The 17,042-nt window shown below is 40.2% G+C and overlaps 1 protein-coding gene across 1 annotated transcript; it reads left to right on the plus strand.

Annotated features, from left to right (window-relative positions):
* Positions 1-13,298: 13,298 nt before the first annotated feature.
* LOC134474625 (uncharacterized) lies at positions 13,299-16,793 on the plus strand. The gene is given in 3 exon segments (XM_063243135.1): positions 13,299-15,075; positions 15,078-15,829; positions 16,269-16,793. Coding segments are annotated over 3 exon segments (3,054 nt in total).
* The last annotated feature ends 249 nt before the right edge of the window (positions 16,794-17,042 follow it).

Consider the following 17,042-nt stretch of genomic DNA (forward strand, 5'->3'; position numbering starts at 1 on the left):
CCTTGTCTTGTGCCTGATTTTAAACTAATCGCCTTCAAGTTTTGGCCATTTAATATGATACTGGCTGTTGGTTTGTCATAGATCACCTTTATTATATTGAGGTCAAGACCATCTAATCCAATTTTCTGTAAGGTTCTTATCATGAATGAATGTTGGACCTTATTGAAAGCTTTTTCTGCATCTATAGAAATGATCATGTGATTCTTACTTTTGGCTTTATTGATATGGTGCATTACAGTTTTTGATTTATGTGTGTTGAACCATCCCAGCTTGCATGGGATGAATCCCACTTGGTGACAGTGTATAATCTTCTCGATGATTTGCTGCATCCTATTTGCCTATATTTTATTGAGGATTTTTGCATCTGTGTTCATTATGGAGATTGGTCTATAATTCTCTTTTTTAGTTGGGTCTTTCTCAGATTTTGGTACTAGAGTAATATTTGCTTCCAGGAATGACTTAGAAGGATTACTTCTCCTTCAATTTCATTGAAGAGTTTGCGGAGTGTTGGCATTAGGTCTTCTTTGTATTTCTTGTAGAATTCTGCAGTGAATCCATCTGGGCCTGGGCTCCTCTTTGTAGGTAGGGACTTAATTACATTTTCAATTTCATTAATAGACATTGGGTTTTCAGCAGTTTTACATCCTCTTGACCTAGCTTTTGTACTTCATATGTTGCTAGGACTCTGTCTATTTTTTTTTTGTGTTATCAAACCTTTGAGGAAACAGGTTTTCAAAATTGGTGTTGATAATATTCTGTATTTTTATAGAGTCTGTAGGGATTTCACCTTTTTCATTTCTTATTGCATTAAATTGAGGTTTTTTTTCCCTTTTAAAAATAAGGTTGTCAAGGAGCTTATCAATTTTATTTATTCTTTCAAAGAACCAACTCTTTGATTTATTCATTCTTTGGATTTATTTTTTTTAGTCTTTATTGCATTGATTTCTGCTCTGATTTTTATAAATTCCTCTCTTCTTTTGGCTTTGGGCTTGACTTGCTCTTCTTTTTCTAGCTGTTTGAGGTGTAGTATCAGGTTATTAATTTGTATTCATTGTTTTCCTGATGTGGGAACTGAGTGCAATAAATTTTACTCCGAGAATGGCTTTCATGGCTTCCCACAGATTCCAGTATGTTATATTTGTATTTTCATTTTCTTGTAGGTATTTTTTAATTTCTTCTTTAGTTTCTCCTGTAACCCACTGATTATTCAAGAGTGTGTTATTCAGTTTTCATATATTTGTGGGATTTTTGCATTATCTTTTATCATTAATTTCTAATTTCAAAGCAGTATGATCCGATAATATGCGAGGGATAATTTCAGCTGTTTGCATTTATTTAAATGTGTTCTGTGAGCTAATATATGGTCTATTTTAGAGAATGACCCATGTACTGCTGAAAAGAATGTGTATTCTGATGTTGTTGCATGGAACACTCTGTACATTTCTATCAAGTCCATTTGTTCACATGTGTGATTCAGTTCTGTTATTTCTTTGCTGATTTTCTGTCTGGTTGATCTGTCCTTTGGTGTCAATGGTGTGTTAAGGCCTCCTATTACATTTGTTTTACTGATAATTTGATTTTTCATTTCTGTTAATACTTGTTTTATAAAACTGGGTGCTTTGGAATTTGTTGCATATATATCTAAGATAGTTATCTCTTCCTCTTGAAGTTTTCCCCTGAGTATGTAGTGACCTTCTTTGTCCCTTTTGATCATTATTGGTTTAAAGTTCACTGTGTCTTCAAACAGAATGGCTATTCCTGCTCTTTCTTGGTTTCTTGTTGCATGAAGTATTGTTTTCCATCCTTTGACTTTCAATCTGAGAATATCCTTCTGGGTTAGATGGGTTTCTTGTAGACAGCATATGTTTGGATTTTGTTTCTTGATCCATTCTCCCCATCTGTTTTAATTGGTGCATTGAGACCATTTACATTAATGGTTATTACTGTTATATGTTGGTTTATTGTTGACATGTTATCTTCTGCCGTTGCATCTTTATCTTTCTATTCTGTTTAATTATCTGCTTTGCTTAGTGGATTTTCCTAAGTGTATCTAAACTGTCTTTCAGTATTTTTGCAGGGTTGTCTTGGTGATCATTAAGTTCTTCAGCTATTCTTTGTCATGGAAGTATCTTATTCCACCATCGGTTTTGAAGGATAATTTTTCAGGGTACATCCATCTAGGTTGGAAATCATTTTCCTTTAGGATCTGGACTACTTCACTCCATGCTCTTCTTGACTTTATTGTTTGTGTTGAGAAGTCTGTTTTAATTCTGATAGATTTTCCTTTATAAGTGATCTGTCTTTTCTCTCTGACAGCTTTTAATAATCTATTCTTGTGTTGGATTTCTGGGATGGTGATTATTATATGTCTGGCTGTAGTTTTACTTTGGTTATGACTATTTGGAATTCTTTATGCTTCACTGAACCTGATGTCAGTTTTTGATCTCATGCTTGGGAAATTTTCAGCTATTACTTCTCTAAATATCCTCTTGGCATGCTTTGTGTCATCTCCTTCTTTTTCATTAATCCCTATCAATCTTATGTTGTTTTTCATTGTGCTGTCTTGCAGTTGTTGAATTGTTATTTCCTGATTCTCTGTTGTTTTTAAAAGATCTTTCCTTTCCTGTTCATTAGCTGCAATCTTGTCTTCAGGGTCTGAAATTCTATCCCCACTTTCTTTGAGGTAGCTTTTACAGCTTTCAGTGGAGTTTTTGATTTGCTGTATATCTCTGTGCATCTGATTTGTGTACTCTGTTTGTTTCTTATATTGCTCATCTTGGAATTCTATCTTTTTGTTTAGTTCCTCCAATTTTGAAACTGTGTTTTCTTTAGATATATTCAACATCTCTTTCATTTCTTTTGTCATTTCTTCTTTTACTTAGGAGATTTATTTCTTGTTTGAATTCCTTTAAAGCTTCCCAGAGCTTCTTGTTTATTTCAGTTGCTATTATGTCTAATATTTGAGGTGTGTGGCATAGATTTTCTTCTGTATACATCACTCCTGAAGTTTCTTGAGATGGCCTGGAGGTTTGAGATAGTAATTTGGTCTTTTGTTTTGTCACTTTCCCATATTTCTGTGTTTCAAGTATTATTTGAAAGCTTCCTCGGGGTCTGTTGGAAATCCACTTCTATGCCCTCAGCTCCTGGGACTCTGGCACCACATTCCCCCAGGTCACTGGGCCTCTGGAATTGGTGGCGCTCACCTGCTTGCTTAGAACTCCACAATCCCAAACTAGCTGTGCTGCAGGGAAAGTGGGCACCCGCCTGCTTGCTTAGAACTCCACAGTTCTCCAAGCACTGCCAAAACGGGGAGGCTAATGCAGCCACCCCAGACCTGCCTAGCAGTTCCAGTGCACCTGGAAGGCTCAAGGGTCCCTATCAAGCTGGGATCAGGGGAAAGTGTGCAGGGCACTTACACAGGACACTGGGCCTCTGGAAATGGTGACACTTGCCTGGTTGCTTAGAACTCCACAGTCCTCCAAGCACATGGGGAGGCAGATGCAGGTACCCCAGACCTATCTAGCAGTTCCAGTGCACCCAGAAGATGCGAGGGTCCCAAACAAGCTGGGCTGGGGGGAAAGTGCATGGGGCACTTACCCCAGGACACCAGACCTCTCTGTCTTATTTTATTTAATATCTTATTTTGATTGGTTTTATTCTCTCATATTGTTTGATCTTATGATGGTAAGGGCAGTAGTTTCTTTTTTGGTACTAGGGATTGAACTCATGGCCTCACACTTGCCAATGGCATTTAAACCCTGTGCTAATCCCCAGCACCTATGGGCAGCAATTTTGAAGATAACAAGAGCCATTGTGAACCATTGTTGATTTCATATTATCCTGTTTTGAAATCCTGTATCACTATCAGTGTTTTGCTTTCTTTGACTTTTTACTGGGTTATTTGGTTTTATTTTCTTTGAAATAAAAAAGATTAATAATCCAAATGCAAGAAAATCTGAGTAAAATATATATTAATACATAGCTGTACTGTATCTTTACATTGGTTATCAGAATATTGTAGATGCATTCAGCCCATCTGAACTTTTTATTTCACTTTCTGATCTCCCTTTTCCCCTTCCATCATTTCCTTATCCTGTTTCCACTTGTCAAATATCTCTCATTTTCCAATTACTGATCTTTTGTTTTTTGTAATAAATGTAAAATTATACACAGTATTTGTGTAGGTAAAGTCAGTCACCTATATATACCAGCTTCCTGAATATATAAGTACATATAGATTTCATCATCCTTCCTGTGTTTCTACTAAACCCACACATTTTGATTCCAATAAACAGAATCCCAAATTATGGTTGTGCAGTTACATTGTGACTCTGAAAATGGAAAGCCACAAGTGCACTGGGCAAACATGTGTTGATCACAAGCATATGAGTCAATGCCTAAAAAAAATGTATCAGGTTCATCTACCAAAAAATTTGACTAAGGGATGCCTGTATTTTGAGGTTTCAGATTTGCTCTGGCATATTCAGTAGGTCTGTTGAGTGATATGGAAGCAGCCAAGGTAATCATACTCGCTATTTATGCACATGTTAATTCTGTCAGTGAAGCAGGAGCTAATATTAAAAATTCCAAACCAAGTATTACAAGGTTAAAATCTTATGCCATTGACGGTACCACTAAATTTCATGCCCCTATGATCCATTGTTAGTCTCAATTTATCTCATAGCTACTGTGTGATGTCACATCATGAAAAGAAAAATGAATACAGTAGCAAGAGCAACATTCATAGAAAGACAGCACATTCACTGGGCACCCGTTACACTATAATTCAAATTACCATTACAGCATCAAGTAAAATTCCTTGCATAACTTATCAGTTAAACTTTGGTTTGTATGTACGTATATAATATGCTGTGTGTGTTTCATTACTATCTACTGTTGGAAGCATACATTAGGCACATGGAATCATGTTCATCAAATAAGGGACATTACACTTTTAGTTTAATAGAAAGGCACATGGCTCCTACATTACAGGCTTGTAACAACAGAAGAAAAGACAGAAATAGTCTGGAGAAGTCACATGACAGAACACTTTGTCAAATGACAAAATGCATGTACATTGTCCAACAATATCTACTCTTCCATTCGAAAATCTATATCACATGTTTTCTTAATTTTTTTTTAACTTACTCTCAGATCACTACGTTGGTTTCATATGGGATATGATTGAACCTGAGAAGGAATAAACCTGGAAGAAGGATACATTTTTGAAAGGAAAGTGCCTTTTTAAGATGTTCAGTATATACTCTGGAAAAGAATATGTGGGTTTATGGTAATGGTTATGAGGCAGAAAAACAGCATCTAATGGCAAAGACAACAGAAGTATCACCAGACAGAGAGCACTAGGATACAAGTATCACCTGGACCTTTAGAAAACTACTGATAAGGAAGCAGATGAGTTTATGTTTGAGATATTGTACTCCAAACCGGTTTGATGACATATCACTTTTTGTGGACCTCTTCATAGTCTCAAAACTGTATGTACTTGTCCTTTTAAAGCCCATGTATAGTATCAGTATTTTTTTCTAATTTATTAGGTAACAAAAAAATGAATCATGGGTGGACACAGAGCGATATTCAAAGATTTGAGTTCAACGTGCTTGCCTTAATCTGTAAATATTGATGTGATATGCATTGATTACATCTTCAACATGAGGTTATAGTGGAGCTGACAGAGAAGGAGCAATGAATGTCCCTTGGTGCAGACTGGACAGTCATATTCCAGGTAGGTGGCCTCCAGCTGGAGATAACAGCAACAGAACACTAAAAAGTGCAAAGAATGAAATGCTTCAGACTGTTGGAATGTTAGACTCATACATAGAAGTCATGAAGAAGGCAGAAGCCACAGCCATTGAGTGCATATTTCCTTTCTGAGGTTGTGAACCTAATTTCCTTGGGCTTTCTCTGTTTTTGTTTTTGACATGCATAGACATATGGGTGTAAATCTCTAATTTGTATACATGAAATATTTGTTGTCAGGCTCAGAAGTAGATTCTTTCTTGTAGATTCTGGAGAAAGGTGTGATGAATTTTGCAGTTTAGTGAGAACCTGAAAGAGATTTCACGTAAGGGTCTTCTTCTAGTAAATATTAGTGTATAAGATGTTACATTTTGCCAGTGGGAAAAGAGAGCACCTGGCCATGGTCAGATCCCAGATTTGAAATTTTACTACTTCTTGCATGGTCACCAGGATTCACTGTGGCACACCATTTCAGCAGTCAATATCATCCTCTATATGGAAAAGTTATTTACCTGTGTGAATGTGAATGTGTCCTTTGACCATTGGTGCAGCAGGTGGGTTTCTTCTCACTTTTGATTCTTGTGTAGAACACTGGTGCTGAAGGAATGTAATAGATATGTTAATAATTAGTATCTTGATTTTATGTTTTCCTAGTTTTTTAGTTAACTGTGCCATAGAGAGATGTGGTGGTGCACTCCTGTAATTTTAGCATTCAGGGGAGCTTACACAAAGGTGTTGCACATTTACAAGTTTGCAGAATTGCTGGGCAATAGCAACATACTGAAACATTTCTCAAGAAAATATGGCTGGAGATGTGTATATGTGCTCTGATATGAACTCCAACCTGTAAAAAGGAAAATGGCCTATTTGGCTAAAAATTCTGAGAAAATTTTTAACAATGAATCCAACTGCCCCATTCCATACTGCTCAATGATGATATCCCATACATTATGCTCTACTAGTGGATTGACCATACATACTGTAAAATTCCTTTCCTCTCTGAGTTCTGCTGTCCCCAGGTGAAGCAGTGTAGAAATCTGAGCACACTTATTGATGTATTTCCAGGTGAGAACTGTAGCAATGTCTGACTAAATACACTTGGAAAGTCTACACCTGCTCTAGAAAGGCAAGAGCAAGTTTACCTTAAGGAATCAACCCAATGTAACTGCAGCTATAACCCTTCTCTCCTTTCTTTTTTGTTTTCTTCAATTGATTCTCTTTCTTTTTCCTCAACTAGTCTTGAATTTAAACTTTCAAGTGAGTTATATTGTCCCTGCCTTTCTTGGATACTTTTCTCTCATTGTTGAGACAAAATTCCTGATGTCCAAAGTTAAGTAAATTTTAGTTAACTACAAATTTTGAAGATAACAATTCACACTTAGCTGGCTTTAAAGGCAGAGTGGCATGGTTGGGGTCAGCTGTTCATGTTGGCTGAAAATGACAAAAGCTAAAGGACAAAAGAGGAAAACACATGTCTCCTTCCTTGTCTTACATTGTGTTCTGAAAAGACTCCCCACACCTAAGCAGGTGCAGCACTCACACCAAATTCTCAGCACTAGGACAATGAACCAATCACAAATACTAGATTTGCCTCCCTGATTGCATGACGCTTGAGGAGGTCTATCCAAACACAAACCATAACTGTGTCTTTTCTGATTATTCTCTCACTTTCTATTTCATTTGTTTCCTTCAATTTCCCAAAACTTAGGTGATCATTCTTGACCTCCAGCTTTGACTGTGCTGTGTATGACCTCATTCATCACTTTAGACAACCTCTATCCACATAAATGCTCTATCCCCCTATAAAATGGTAAAATAACTACACTAACGTGAAAACAACAGCATAAAAGTGCATGGTGTATTTTTGATTTCATTAAATATTCACAGAGTTTCATCCTGTGGAGTTAGCCAGGTATGGTTGCCATAGTTAGTACTTAAGCTGAAGTTGAGACAAGTACTATTATTAACTGTACTATTTTAGCTAGTTAGTAATATAATATATTATAAACAGTTCTCTCATGTAGGATAACACTGTGATTGCAGGGAGTCATAATCAGCTTCACAGTCCACCAACAAAGATTAGGGGCTAAACTTCAGGTGAATTTTGCATCCTATATACATTAGGATGATGCATTCTTGGGATAGCTATAAAAAATGCAACCATATATGAAGGATATGCTTGAAGAACTGACAACTCCAATCCTTGAAATAAGCCTCAATATTAGTAATAAAGCAATATATCATATGAGATTGGAGCACATAGAAAAGAAATGAAAGAGAAAATATAAAATGACAAGATACAGAAGCAAAATCGAACCCTAGGCTTTCACCCCACTTGGTATAAGCCCAAAGCACAATGAGATAGATAAAATTGCTTGTCAAAAGCTGGAGCTATCTGCCATGATAACAACAGAATTGTAAATACCAAAAAGTTTACAGAGAAATTCTATCAGATTAAAAAAATGCTTTAAGTCAAATTTGTTAGAGAGCACACAACTAAAAGAATGTGTAAACTTACGAAAATGATGAAAAACAAAAATTGCCATACATAGCAAAGAAATTGAATCCATGAAACAGATTCAATCAGAAATTCAAGAGATTAAAATGTATGTGATATATAAACATGTAAGAGATTAAAAGTATATGCAAAAGACTGAACAAAAGAGAGTGTTAGAATTTCAGATTTTGAAGACAAAATTGTTGCTAGTGGTCATGAAAAGAATGCTATCATAAAACTAGGAAGAGACTATGAGAAATCAACAGGTACAAAATCAAGCAAAAAAGAATAATATGAGATTGATTGGGGTCAACGAGAAAGCTGGAGACAGGAAAAATACTATAAACAACTTCAGAAAAATAATGGCAGAAAACTGCCCAAGTACGGAGAAAGTATGTGACATACAGGGCAAGGGATTTAGCTCACTGACGTAAGTGCTTGCTTGGCAAACAAGAGGTTGTGAGTTCAATGCCAAGCCAAAAAAAAAAAAAAAAGAAAGGAAAAAAAATTGACACATTCAAATGAAGCATATAGAACTCCAAATAGATGTAACCAAACTGAAACTACACCAATATATATTGAAGATTCTAGATTTCAGCACATGAACACAATATTAAAAGTGGGTAGGGAAAAATCACAGATCACTAATAATTGAAAGCCCATCAGAATCACAGTAGTCTTCATTGTAGCTTGGCATTACTGACACCATCATGAGCTCTGCATTTAACTAGTGCACTGTATTTGATGCAGGAGGATGGAAAATTACTTGTTGTCCATGTCTTATGAGAAAAGCAGAATGAGCTGCACCTACAGGAAACAATTAACCTGCTCAAAAAAAGAAGCAGGATACAGGTGTAAACCAAAGATTAATGGAAGATTCTACTTCAATAGTTTCCAATAGGATGTCACATTGTTTGTTTTCTCTGTTTAAAAGTTTGTAAGTTTCCAGTTCAGGGCCAATTGTTTGGGCTCTGAAATGGGCAGGGTCTGTATATGACTAGTCCAGAGTTCAGTTAATTAAATTCCAAATGTATCAGTTGGGCTGCTTGGAATCCTATATTTTTGTTCATGAACCTAACTCAGTATTCTCAACACAAATATCCAAGTGAAGAAGAGTTTGGACAGAAGTAAAAGTCCTGAAAGAAAAATCTTCCAATCTACATTTCATATATACTGGAAAACTTTCAAAATTAGTGGAAACATAAGATACTTCCATCACAAAGAACAACTTCCAAATTGAACTGAGAAAAAATAATGAAAGTTACATAGAGAGGTAAAAATGGCCACAATTCCAAGAAAAGCACAGAAACCACCAGGCAGGACAAGTAATTAAACCGAGGAGAAAAGCAGAAAACCAACAGCAGAATAACATTAAAACAAAGACAAACCAATGCATATCACTGTAAATGGTCTCAACTCACCTACCAAAAGAAGTAAATGGGGAGAATGGATCACGAAACAATATCCAAAAATATGCTGAATGCAAAAGACTTGTTTAAGGCAAAAAGAAATTCAGAAATTCAAAGTCAAAGGATGGAAAACAATCTTTCATGTAACAAGGGCCCAGAGAAAAGCATGAGTAGCTATTCTCTTTGGAGACAATATGAACTTCAACCAAGAATGACCAAAAAGATAAAGAACCTCACTCTATACTTGTTAAGGGAAAAATTTGAAAAGGATAAGATAACATTCACAAATATGTATGCATCTAATATAGGAGCACTTAACTACATGAGGCAATTATTAAAAGACATGAAAAAATCAAATAAAAATTCACACAATTGATACAGGAAGCTTCAATATCCTACTATCACAAACAGATAGATGAACTAGTCAAAAAACCAGCAAATAAATATGAAAGCTGAACCAAATCTGTGAACAAATGAGCTGAATAGATGTTTACCAACTATGTGACCCAACATAATCAGAAAAAGCTTTCTTGTCAGCTGTGCATGGGAGGTTCTCTAAAACAGACCGTATATACTAGTCCACAGAATATGTTGAAGTAAATATGAAGGAAATGAAGTTACACCATGCATTTTACCTCACCATAGTGCAAGAAAATTGGGCAATAATGGTAAAAGAAATTTCAAAAACTTCATAAATATATGGAAATTATTTAAATAACACCCTCCTAAAAAAACAATTCGTCACAGATGAAATAAAAGAAGAAACTTAAAAATACCTACAACTCAACAAGAATATAGATGCAAAGTCCTGGATTTTATGGGATTCAATGAAAGCAGTCCTGACAGGGAAATTTATAGTAGTGAAATCACACATCAAGAAATAGAAAGAGCACAAACAAATAATCTGATGTTTCTCATTTCCAGAAAAAAGAATGGCAAGACAAAACCAAAACCCACACAAGGGAGGAAACTAAAAAGATCAGAGGAGAAATTAATGCAATGTAGACCCAGAAAATAATAAAAGAATTAATGAATCAAAGGGTTGGTTCATTGAAAGAATAAACAAAAATGATAAACCTTTAGCCAACCTTATCAAAAAAGAAAAGAAAACCTGAAAACCATGCATTGAGGAATGAAAACAGTAAAATAACTACAGATCCTGTGAAAATTCAGAAGATCATCAGTATCTCCTTAAAAAGCTTATGTTTTCCTATGTTGGATATTATAGAAATGGTTCGATTCCTAGATATATATGAATTTCCAAAGCTGACCAAAGAAGAAATAAAAATTCTTGTTAATGCAGTATCAGTTAATGAGACTTAAAATCTAATTAAAAATTTATCAGCAGCTGGGCATGGTGGTGCTTGCCTGTAATCCCAGACTTGGGAGGCTGAGGTAGAAGGATTGTTGTGAGTTTCAACCTAACCAGGGCTACAAAGTGAGCAGAATGTCACCAACTGCATAATGAGACCTTGACTCACGAACATGAAAAAAAAGAAAAACAGTGACAACAGCAGTGCATGCAAATCAACAAATTTTAACATCATATCAACACAGGCAAAGACAAAAGTCAAATGAAATGTTTTCTCTGAATTTGTGAGTTTTCCTAATAGTATTTTGATGGGAATTTCAATAAATCTATATTACAGTTTGCAATAAGATTTTTTTTGAATTTTCTCCAAATCCTTGAAGGTAGTTTTACTGGATTCTTATATTCGCCTGATGCATGCTAATAGATATGGTCCTAAGAGTTTCAAACTATCGAGTTCCCATTCCCAAAGATATCCATATTAATATGACAATTTTTCTGTTTGATTGAGACAGGGTTTCCTTATGCCATTCAGACTGACTGTGGACTCACTTCTTAGTCAATTAAATTCACACTAATTAGCCCTCCTCAGCCTCCCAAGTTTTGGTATTATAGGTGTGCACCTAAAACCTGAAAAAAACAAGGGAGAGAGAAAGACTGGTAAAAGAAAACAAAAATAACAGAGCTGAATGAAAATTGACTTATCTAAAATGGGAATTATGGAATGATGTGGCAGAGGAAAGTTAATCATGTGGTGGCATCCAGGAAGCAATAACAAATAGAGTTAGGAATTTTACCTACTGTGCTACAGCACAACAGTGACATCCTTCCTCCAATACATATGCAATTTACTAGACTGAGGAGGTCCAAAAGCTCATGTAAATGCAAAACTAAGAGCAAATAAGCAGCTTATAACCAAGGTTTTGGGACATGGCATTTAGCAGATGTCTCACATTCAAATTGAAATAGAAGAAATATAATCCTACCCTGTTTGATGTCAAATGCACCAAGTTGGTTCTCTCACAACATTGAGAAATGAAGTCACAAACCAAAAGAAGTTCAAGAAGTTTTCTTGGAAAAAAAAAAAGATTAGCCCTGGATTTTCAGGAGTGGTCTGTGTTTTGGCCACAGACCTATTGTTAGGGTTCATTTGAGAGGGTTAATTTCCAGCTATAAACCCCCCGAGCAATAAAACAGAACAGAAAGGAATGTTTTAATCCTTAACTCCCCCTGAGATATCAGAATAGGACAGGAAGGAATGTTCCTGATAGTCATTAACCACAAGATGTTCTGTTTTCAGCAGAGATAAGTAAAAGAATGTTCTGTTTAAACAAGACAGAGTTGTACCTGGTACATAGAGATCAGGCCAGGACCCTCAGTCTCCATGGTTACTCAGTCCCTAACCCCGCAAATCAGCTTCTGCCAAGTCCTGCGCCGTTCAAAATTAACCAATGCGATCTGCTTCTGTAAACTTGCTTGCCTCCCGCTTGAGCCCTTAAAAACCCTACACAATTCTCCCTCAGGGCCCTCCGCACTTGTTTGCCTGGAGGACCCCATGCGCATGGAAATAAACTTTTGTGCCTCACCCAGAGCTGAGTACTTGGGGTCTTCTTCCTTGCGACTTTGGCCCTTACATATGGAGGCCCCAGCGAGATAGCACGTCTCACGGGAGACAACCTCAACGGCTCCGCTTTGTACGGCGGGTGAGTACGACTGGTCACTTCTTATTTTTGTTCTGAGATCGATCTATCAGTGTTTTACGCCCCGAGCTGAGCAGCTCCAATCTAGGGGCAATTTCTGTTATCTGTTCTTTGGTGACCGGGGGACGCCCCACACGGTTTTCCGTGGCTCACCGTCTGCGATAGGATTTTCCTATCGATCTGGGGAATTTCATTCCCAATCTGTGGTCCGACCGGGCAAATTTGGAGACACCCTCTGAGGTGGGTCGTTTGGAGTGGAACTGATGCGTGAGCATGAGGCCGGCCTGTTCGTCTTGTTGTGTGTTGTGGGTGTTGTGTTTAGTTATTTGTTGTATCGCGCTTGCGTTAACCGCCCTGTGACCATAGAATGCCATGGGACAATTGACCTCATCCCCATTGTCCCTCACCCTCGACCATTGGTCGGAGGTGCGGAAGAGGGCTCACTATCTCTCCTTACAGGTCAAGAAGAGTAAATGGCAGGTTTTCTGCTCGACTGAATGGCCCACTTAATCCGTGGGTTGGCCACCGGAGGGGACTTTCCACCTTCCCCTCACCCTAGCAGTTAAGAACATCATCTTCCGCCCCGGACAAGGGGGCCACCCTGATCAGTTCGCTTACATCTTGGTATGGCAGGCCTCAGGGAGGAACCCCCATTGTGGGTGAAACCCTTTCTTCCCCCTCCTGACTCCTCCATACCTAAACTCTTAGCTTTGAAAGGGCCTCCCACTCCGGTTCTGCCCGAGTCTCAGCCCGATCTCCCTCTGCTCGACTATGATCGACCCCCTTCTTCTCAACCGGCTCCACCTCCCCCATACCCACTCTCTCCTCCAGCCTCTTTGTCTGGATCAAGCGCTCCTTCTCCCTCAGCACCCTCTTCACCTGAACCGGGCCCCTCTTCTCCTCTGGTATCCGCGTCTCCTCTATACCCCCTGCTTCCCACAATGGCTTGCTCTGGGTCTACACCCCCAGGGCCCGCAGTTCCAGCTCAGAACCCCTGGAGCAAGCTACGATCTGAAGACCCAGTTGTTACCCTTCCCCTTCGCCCTTACGGGCCCATGGTAGACGACGGGACAGACGGGAGGCAAATGCCTGCTTTACAGTACTGGCCTTTCTCTACCTCAGACCTCCATAACTGGAAAAACAATAATCCTCCTTTCTCTGATGATCCCTCTAAGTTAACAGGTTTGACGGATTCTATCATGTTCTCCCACCAACCTACATGGGATGATTGCCAGCAGCTTCTAGGAGTCCTTTTCACCACCGAAGAGAGACGCATCCTTCTTGAAGCTCGGAAAGCCGTTCCCAGAGAGAATGGCAGACCCACCCAGAGACCAGACCTGATTGATGATTTCTTCCCTTTGAAACGCCCCAATTGGGACCCCAACTCACCTGACGGTAGGCAGCATCTTTCTATCTATCGCCAGACTCTAATGGCAGGTCTCTGGGTGGCTGCAAGGCGCCCCACTAATTTGGCCAAGGTAAGAGAGGTTACCCAAGGGCCTACTGAGACTCCCTCAGTTTTTCTGGAACGCCTGATGGAAGCTTACCAGCGGTACACGCCTTTTAACCCTGAAGAGGAAGGCCGACAGGGCTCAATAGCCATGGCCTTCATAGGGCAATCGGCACCTGATATAAGACGTAAGCTCCAAAGGCTAGATGGTCTGCAAGACCTAACTCTGAGGGATCTTGTTAAGGAAGCTGAAAAGGTCTATTATAAATGGGAGACGGAGGAGGAAAAGGAGTTAGCTAGGGACAAAAGATGAAACAAGGAATTGGCTAAAATGTTGGCTACAGTTATTCAGGGAAAACCTGAGACAGGAAAGGGAAAGCCCACTCGCCCCCCATTAGACCCAGACCAATGTGCATATTGTAAGGAAAAAGGGCACCTGATCAAAGACTGTGAGAAATTAAAAAAGAAATGAGCCAATAAGGAACGGGAAAAACAGTCCTCACTGCGACCCCGAGCCCCCATGCTCGCCTTAGATGAAGAGGACTAGGGACTTCGGGGCTCGGACCCCCTCCCCGAGCTCAGGGTAATGTTTAAAGTGGAGGGGACTCCCATAGAATTCGAGGTCGACATGGGAGCTGTTTACTCGGCCCTTCAGGCCCCCTTAGGGGCCCTTTCAACTAAGAAATCGCTAGTTCAAGGGGCTAACGGGAGCAAATATCGCTCGTGGACCACTGAGCGCACAGTTGACCTAGGCAAGGGAAAAGTAAAGCACTCCTTCCTGGTTATTCCTGAATGCCCTGCTCCCCTCCTGGGACGAGACTTATTAACCAAACTAGGGGCAAAGATCTCCTTTGAGCCCCAAGGACCTCAGGTGACATTCCGTAACCCAAAGGTTGGGCAACCCATAGTTACGGTGTTATCTCTAAAGTTGGAAGATGAATATAGGCTCTATGACCACCGAGACCCCAGCCCATCGCCCCTGCTTGGCTAACTGATTTTAAAGACTCCTGGGCCGAGATGGCTGGACTCAGGCTGGCAAGCCAGCAACCGCCAGTAGTGGTCACTCTAAAAGCCACTGCCTCTCCCATTCGAGTTAAACAATATCCTATTAATAGAGAAGCTCACCTGGGGATCAAGGTACATATACAGAGACTGTTAGACCAAGGGGTATTGACCCCTTGCCGGTCTGCATGGAATACTCCATTGCTCCCTGTCAGAAAGCCTGGGACAAATGACTACAGACCAGTACAGGACCTGAGAGAGGTCAACAGCCGGGTGGAAGACATTCACCCCACCGTACCCAATCCTTATAATCTCCTCAGTGGTTTAAATCCATCAAAGACTTGGTATACTGTTCTGGACTTAAAGGATGCCTTTTTCTGTTTGCCCTTACATAAAGGTAGCCAGCCCTTGTTTGCATTTGAATGGATGGACCCTGAAACTGGGTCCACCAGACAGTTGACCTGGACGCGCCTCCCACAAAGCTTCAAAAATAGCCCAACCATCTTTGATGAAGCTCTACACAAGGACCTAGCCCCCTTCCGAGCCCAGCACCCGAACCTCACCCTCCTCCAATATGTAGATGACTTGCTGCTGGCCACAGACTCTGAGGGTGATTGCACCAGTGGAACCCAGGACCTTTTACGTGAGTTGGCCGTCTTGGGGTATAGGGCATCAGTGAAAAAGGCTCAAATTTGCAGACGAGAGGTAATTTTCCTGGGCTACTCCTTAAAAGGGGGAAAAAGATGGCTCACTGAGGCTAGAAAGCAGACTGTGGTCCAGATTCCCCCTCCAAAGAGCCAAAAACAATTACGGGAGTTCCTGGGTACCGCGGGGTTTTGCCGGTTGTGGATCCCTGGGTTCGCAACCTTGGCAGCTCCCCTGTACCCATTACTAAAGGGGGGGATCTCCCTTTGTTTGGGAAAGAGACCACCAGCAGGCCTTTGATGCCATCAAGCGGGCCCTCCTATCCGCTCCGGCCCTGGCCCTTCCTAATGTAGACAAACCTTTTACTCTCTTCATTAAAGAAAAAAAAGGAATAGCGAGAGGAGTATTGACCCAGGCCTTTGGGCCATGGAGGCGTCCGGTGGCTTACCTCTCAAAGAGACTGGACCCTGTGGCGAGCAGATGGCCACCCTGCTTAAAGGCCATCGCAGCGGCGGCCTTGCTTATTAAAGATGCTGATAAATTGACTTTGGGACAAAAAGTAACAATCATTGCCCCGCATACACTAGAAAGTATCATCCGCCAACCTCCAGACAGATGGCTCTCAAATGCCAGAGTCACTCATTATCAGAGTCTCTTACTCAATAAAGACAAAATAACTTTCGGACCCCCTGTGACTCTCAACCCGGCAACCCTGCTGCCGGAAGAAACTTCGGAACCCATCCTCCATACCTGCCAGGACATCTTGGCAGAAGAGGCCGGAGTACGGCCGGACTTACTGGATTGCCCCCTGTCCGATGCGGAGGTGACTTACTTCACTGACGGGAGTAGCTTCCTGATTCAAGGTAAGCGGTATGCGGGGGCAGCTGTCACCGATCATTCCAATGTTATTTGGACAGCCAGGCTGGAGGACGGGTCTTCGGCCCAAAAGGCCAAGCTGATCGCTTTGACTAAGGCTCTGGAGCTCGCCAAAGGAAAGCGAGGAAACATCTACACAGACAGTTGATACGCTTTTGCAACGGCCCACATCCATGGGGCCATATACCGCCAGCCGGGACTTCTAACTTCCGCAGGCAAAGAAATAAAGCACAAACAGGAGATTCTTCAATTATTAGCTGCGGTCATGTTACCCCAGAAGGTGGCGATAATACACTGTAACAGCCACCAAAAAGGGACTGATCCCATCACGAAGGGAAACAACCTGGCCGATCAGGCAGCGAAATCTGCAGCCATGGGAGGCTCACAGATGCTGGTG

Source organism: Cavia porcellus, unplaced genomic scaffold (assembly GCF_034190915.1).
Source record: "Cavia porcellus strain 051 isolate PalLab524CR breed Dunkin Hartley unplaced genomic scaffold, mCavPor4.1 scaffold_34, whole genome shotgun sequence".
Classification (NCBI taxonomy): Eukaryota; Metazoa; Chordata; class Mammalia; order Rodentia; family Caviidae; genus Cavia; species Cavia porcellus.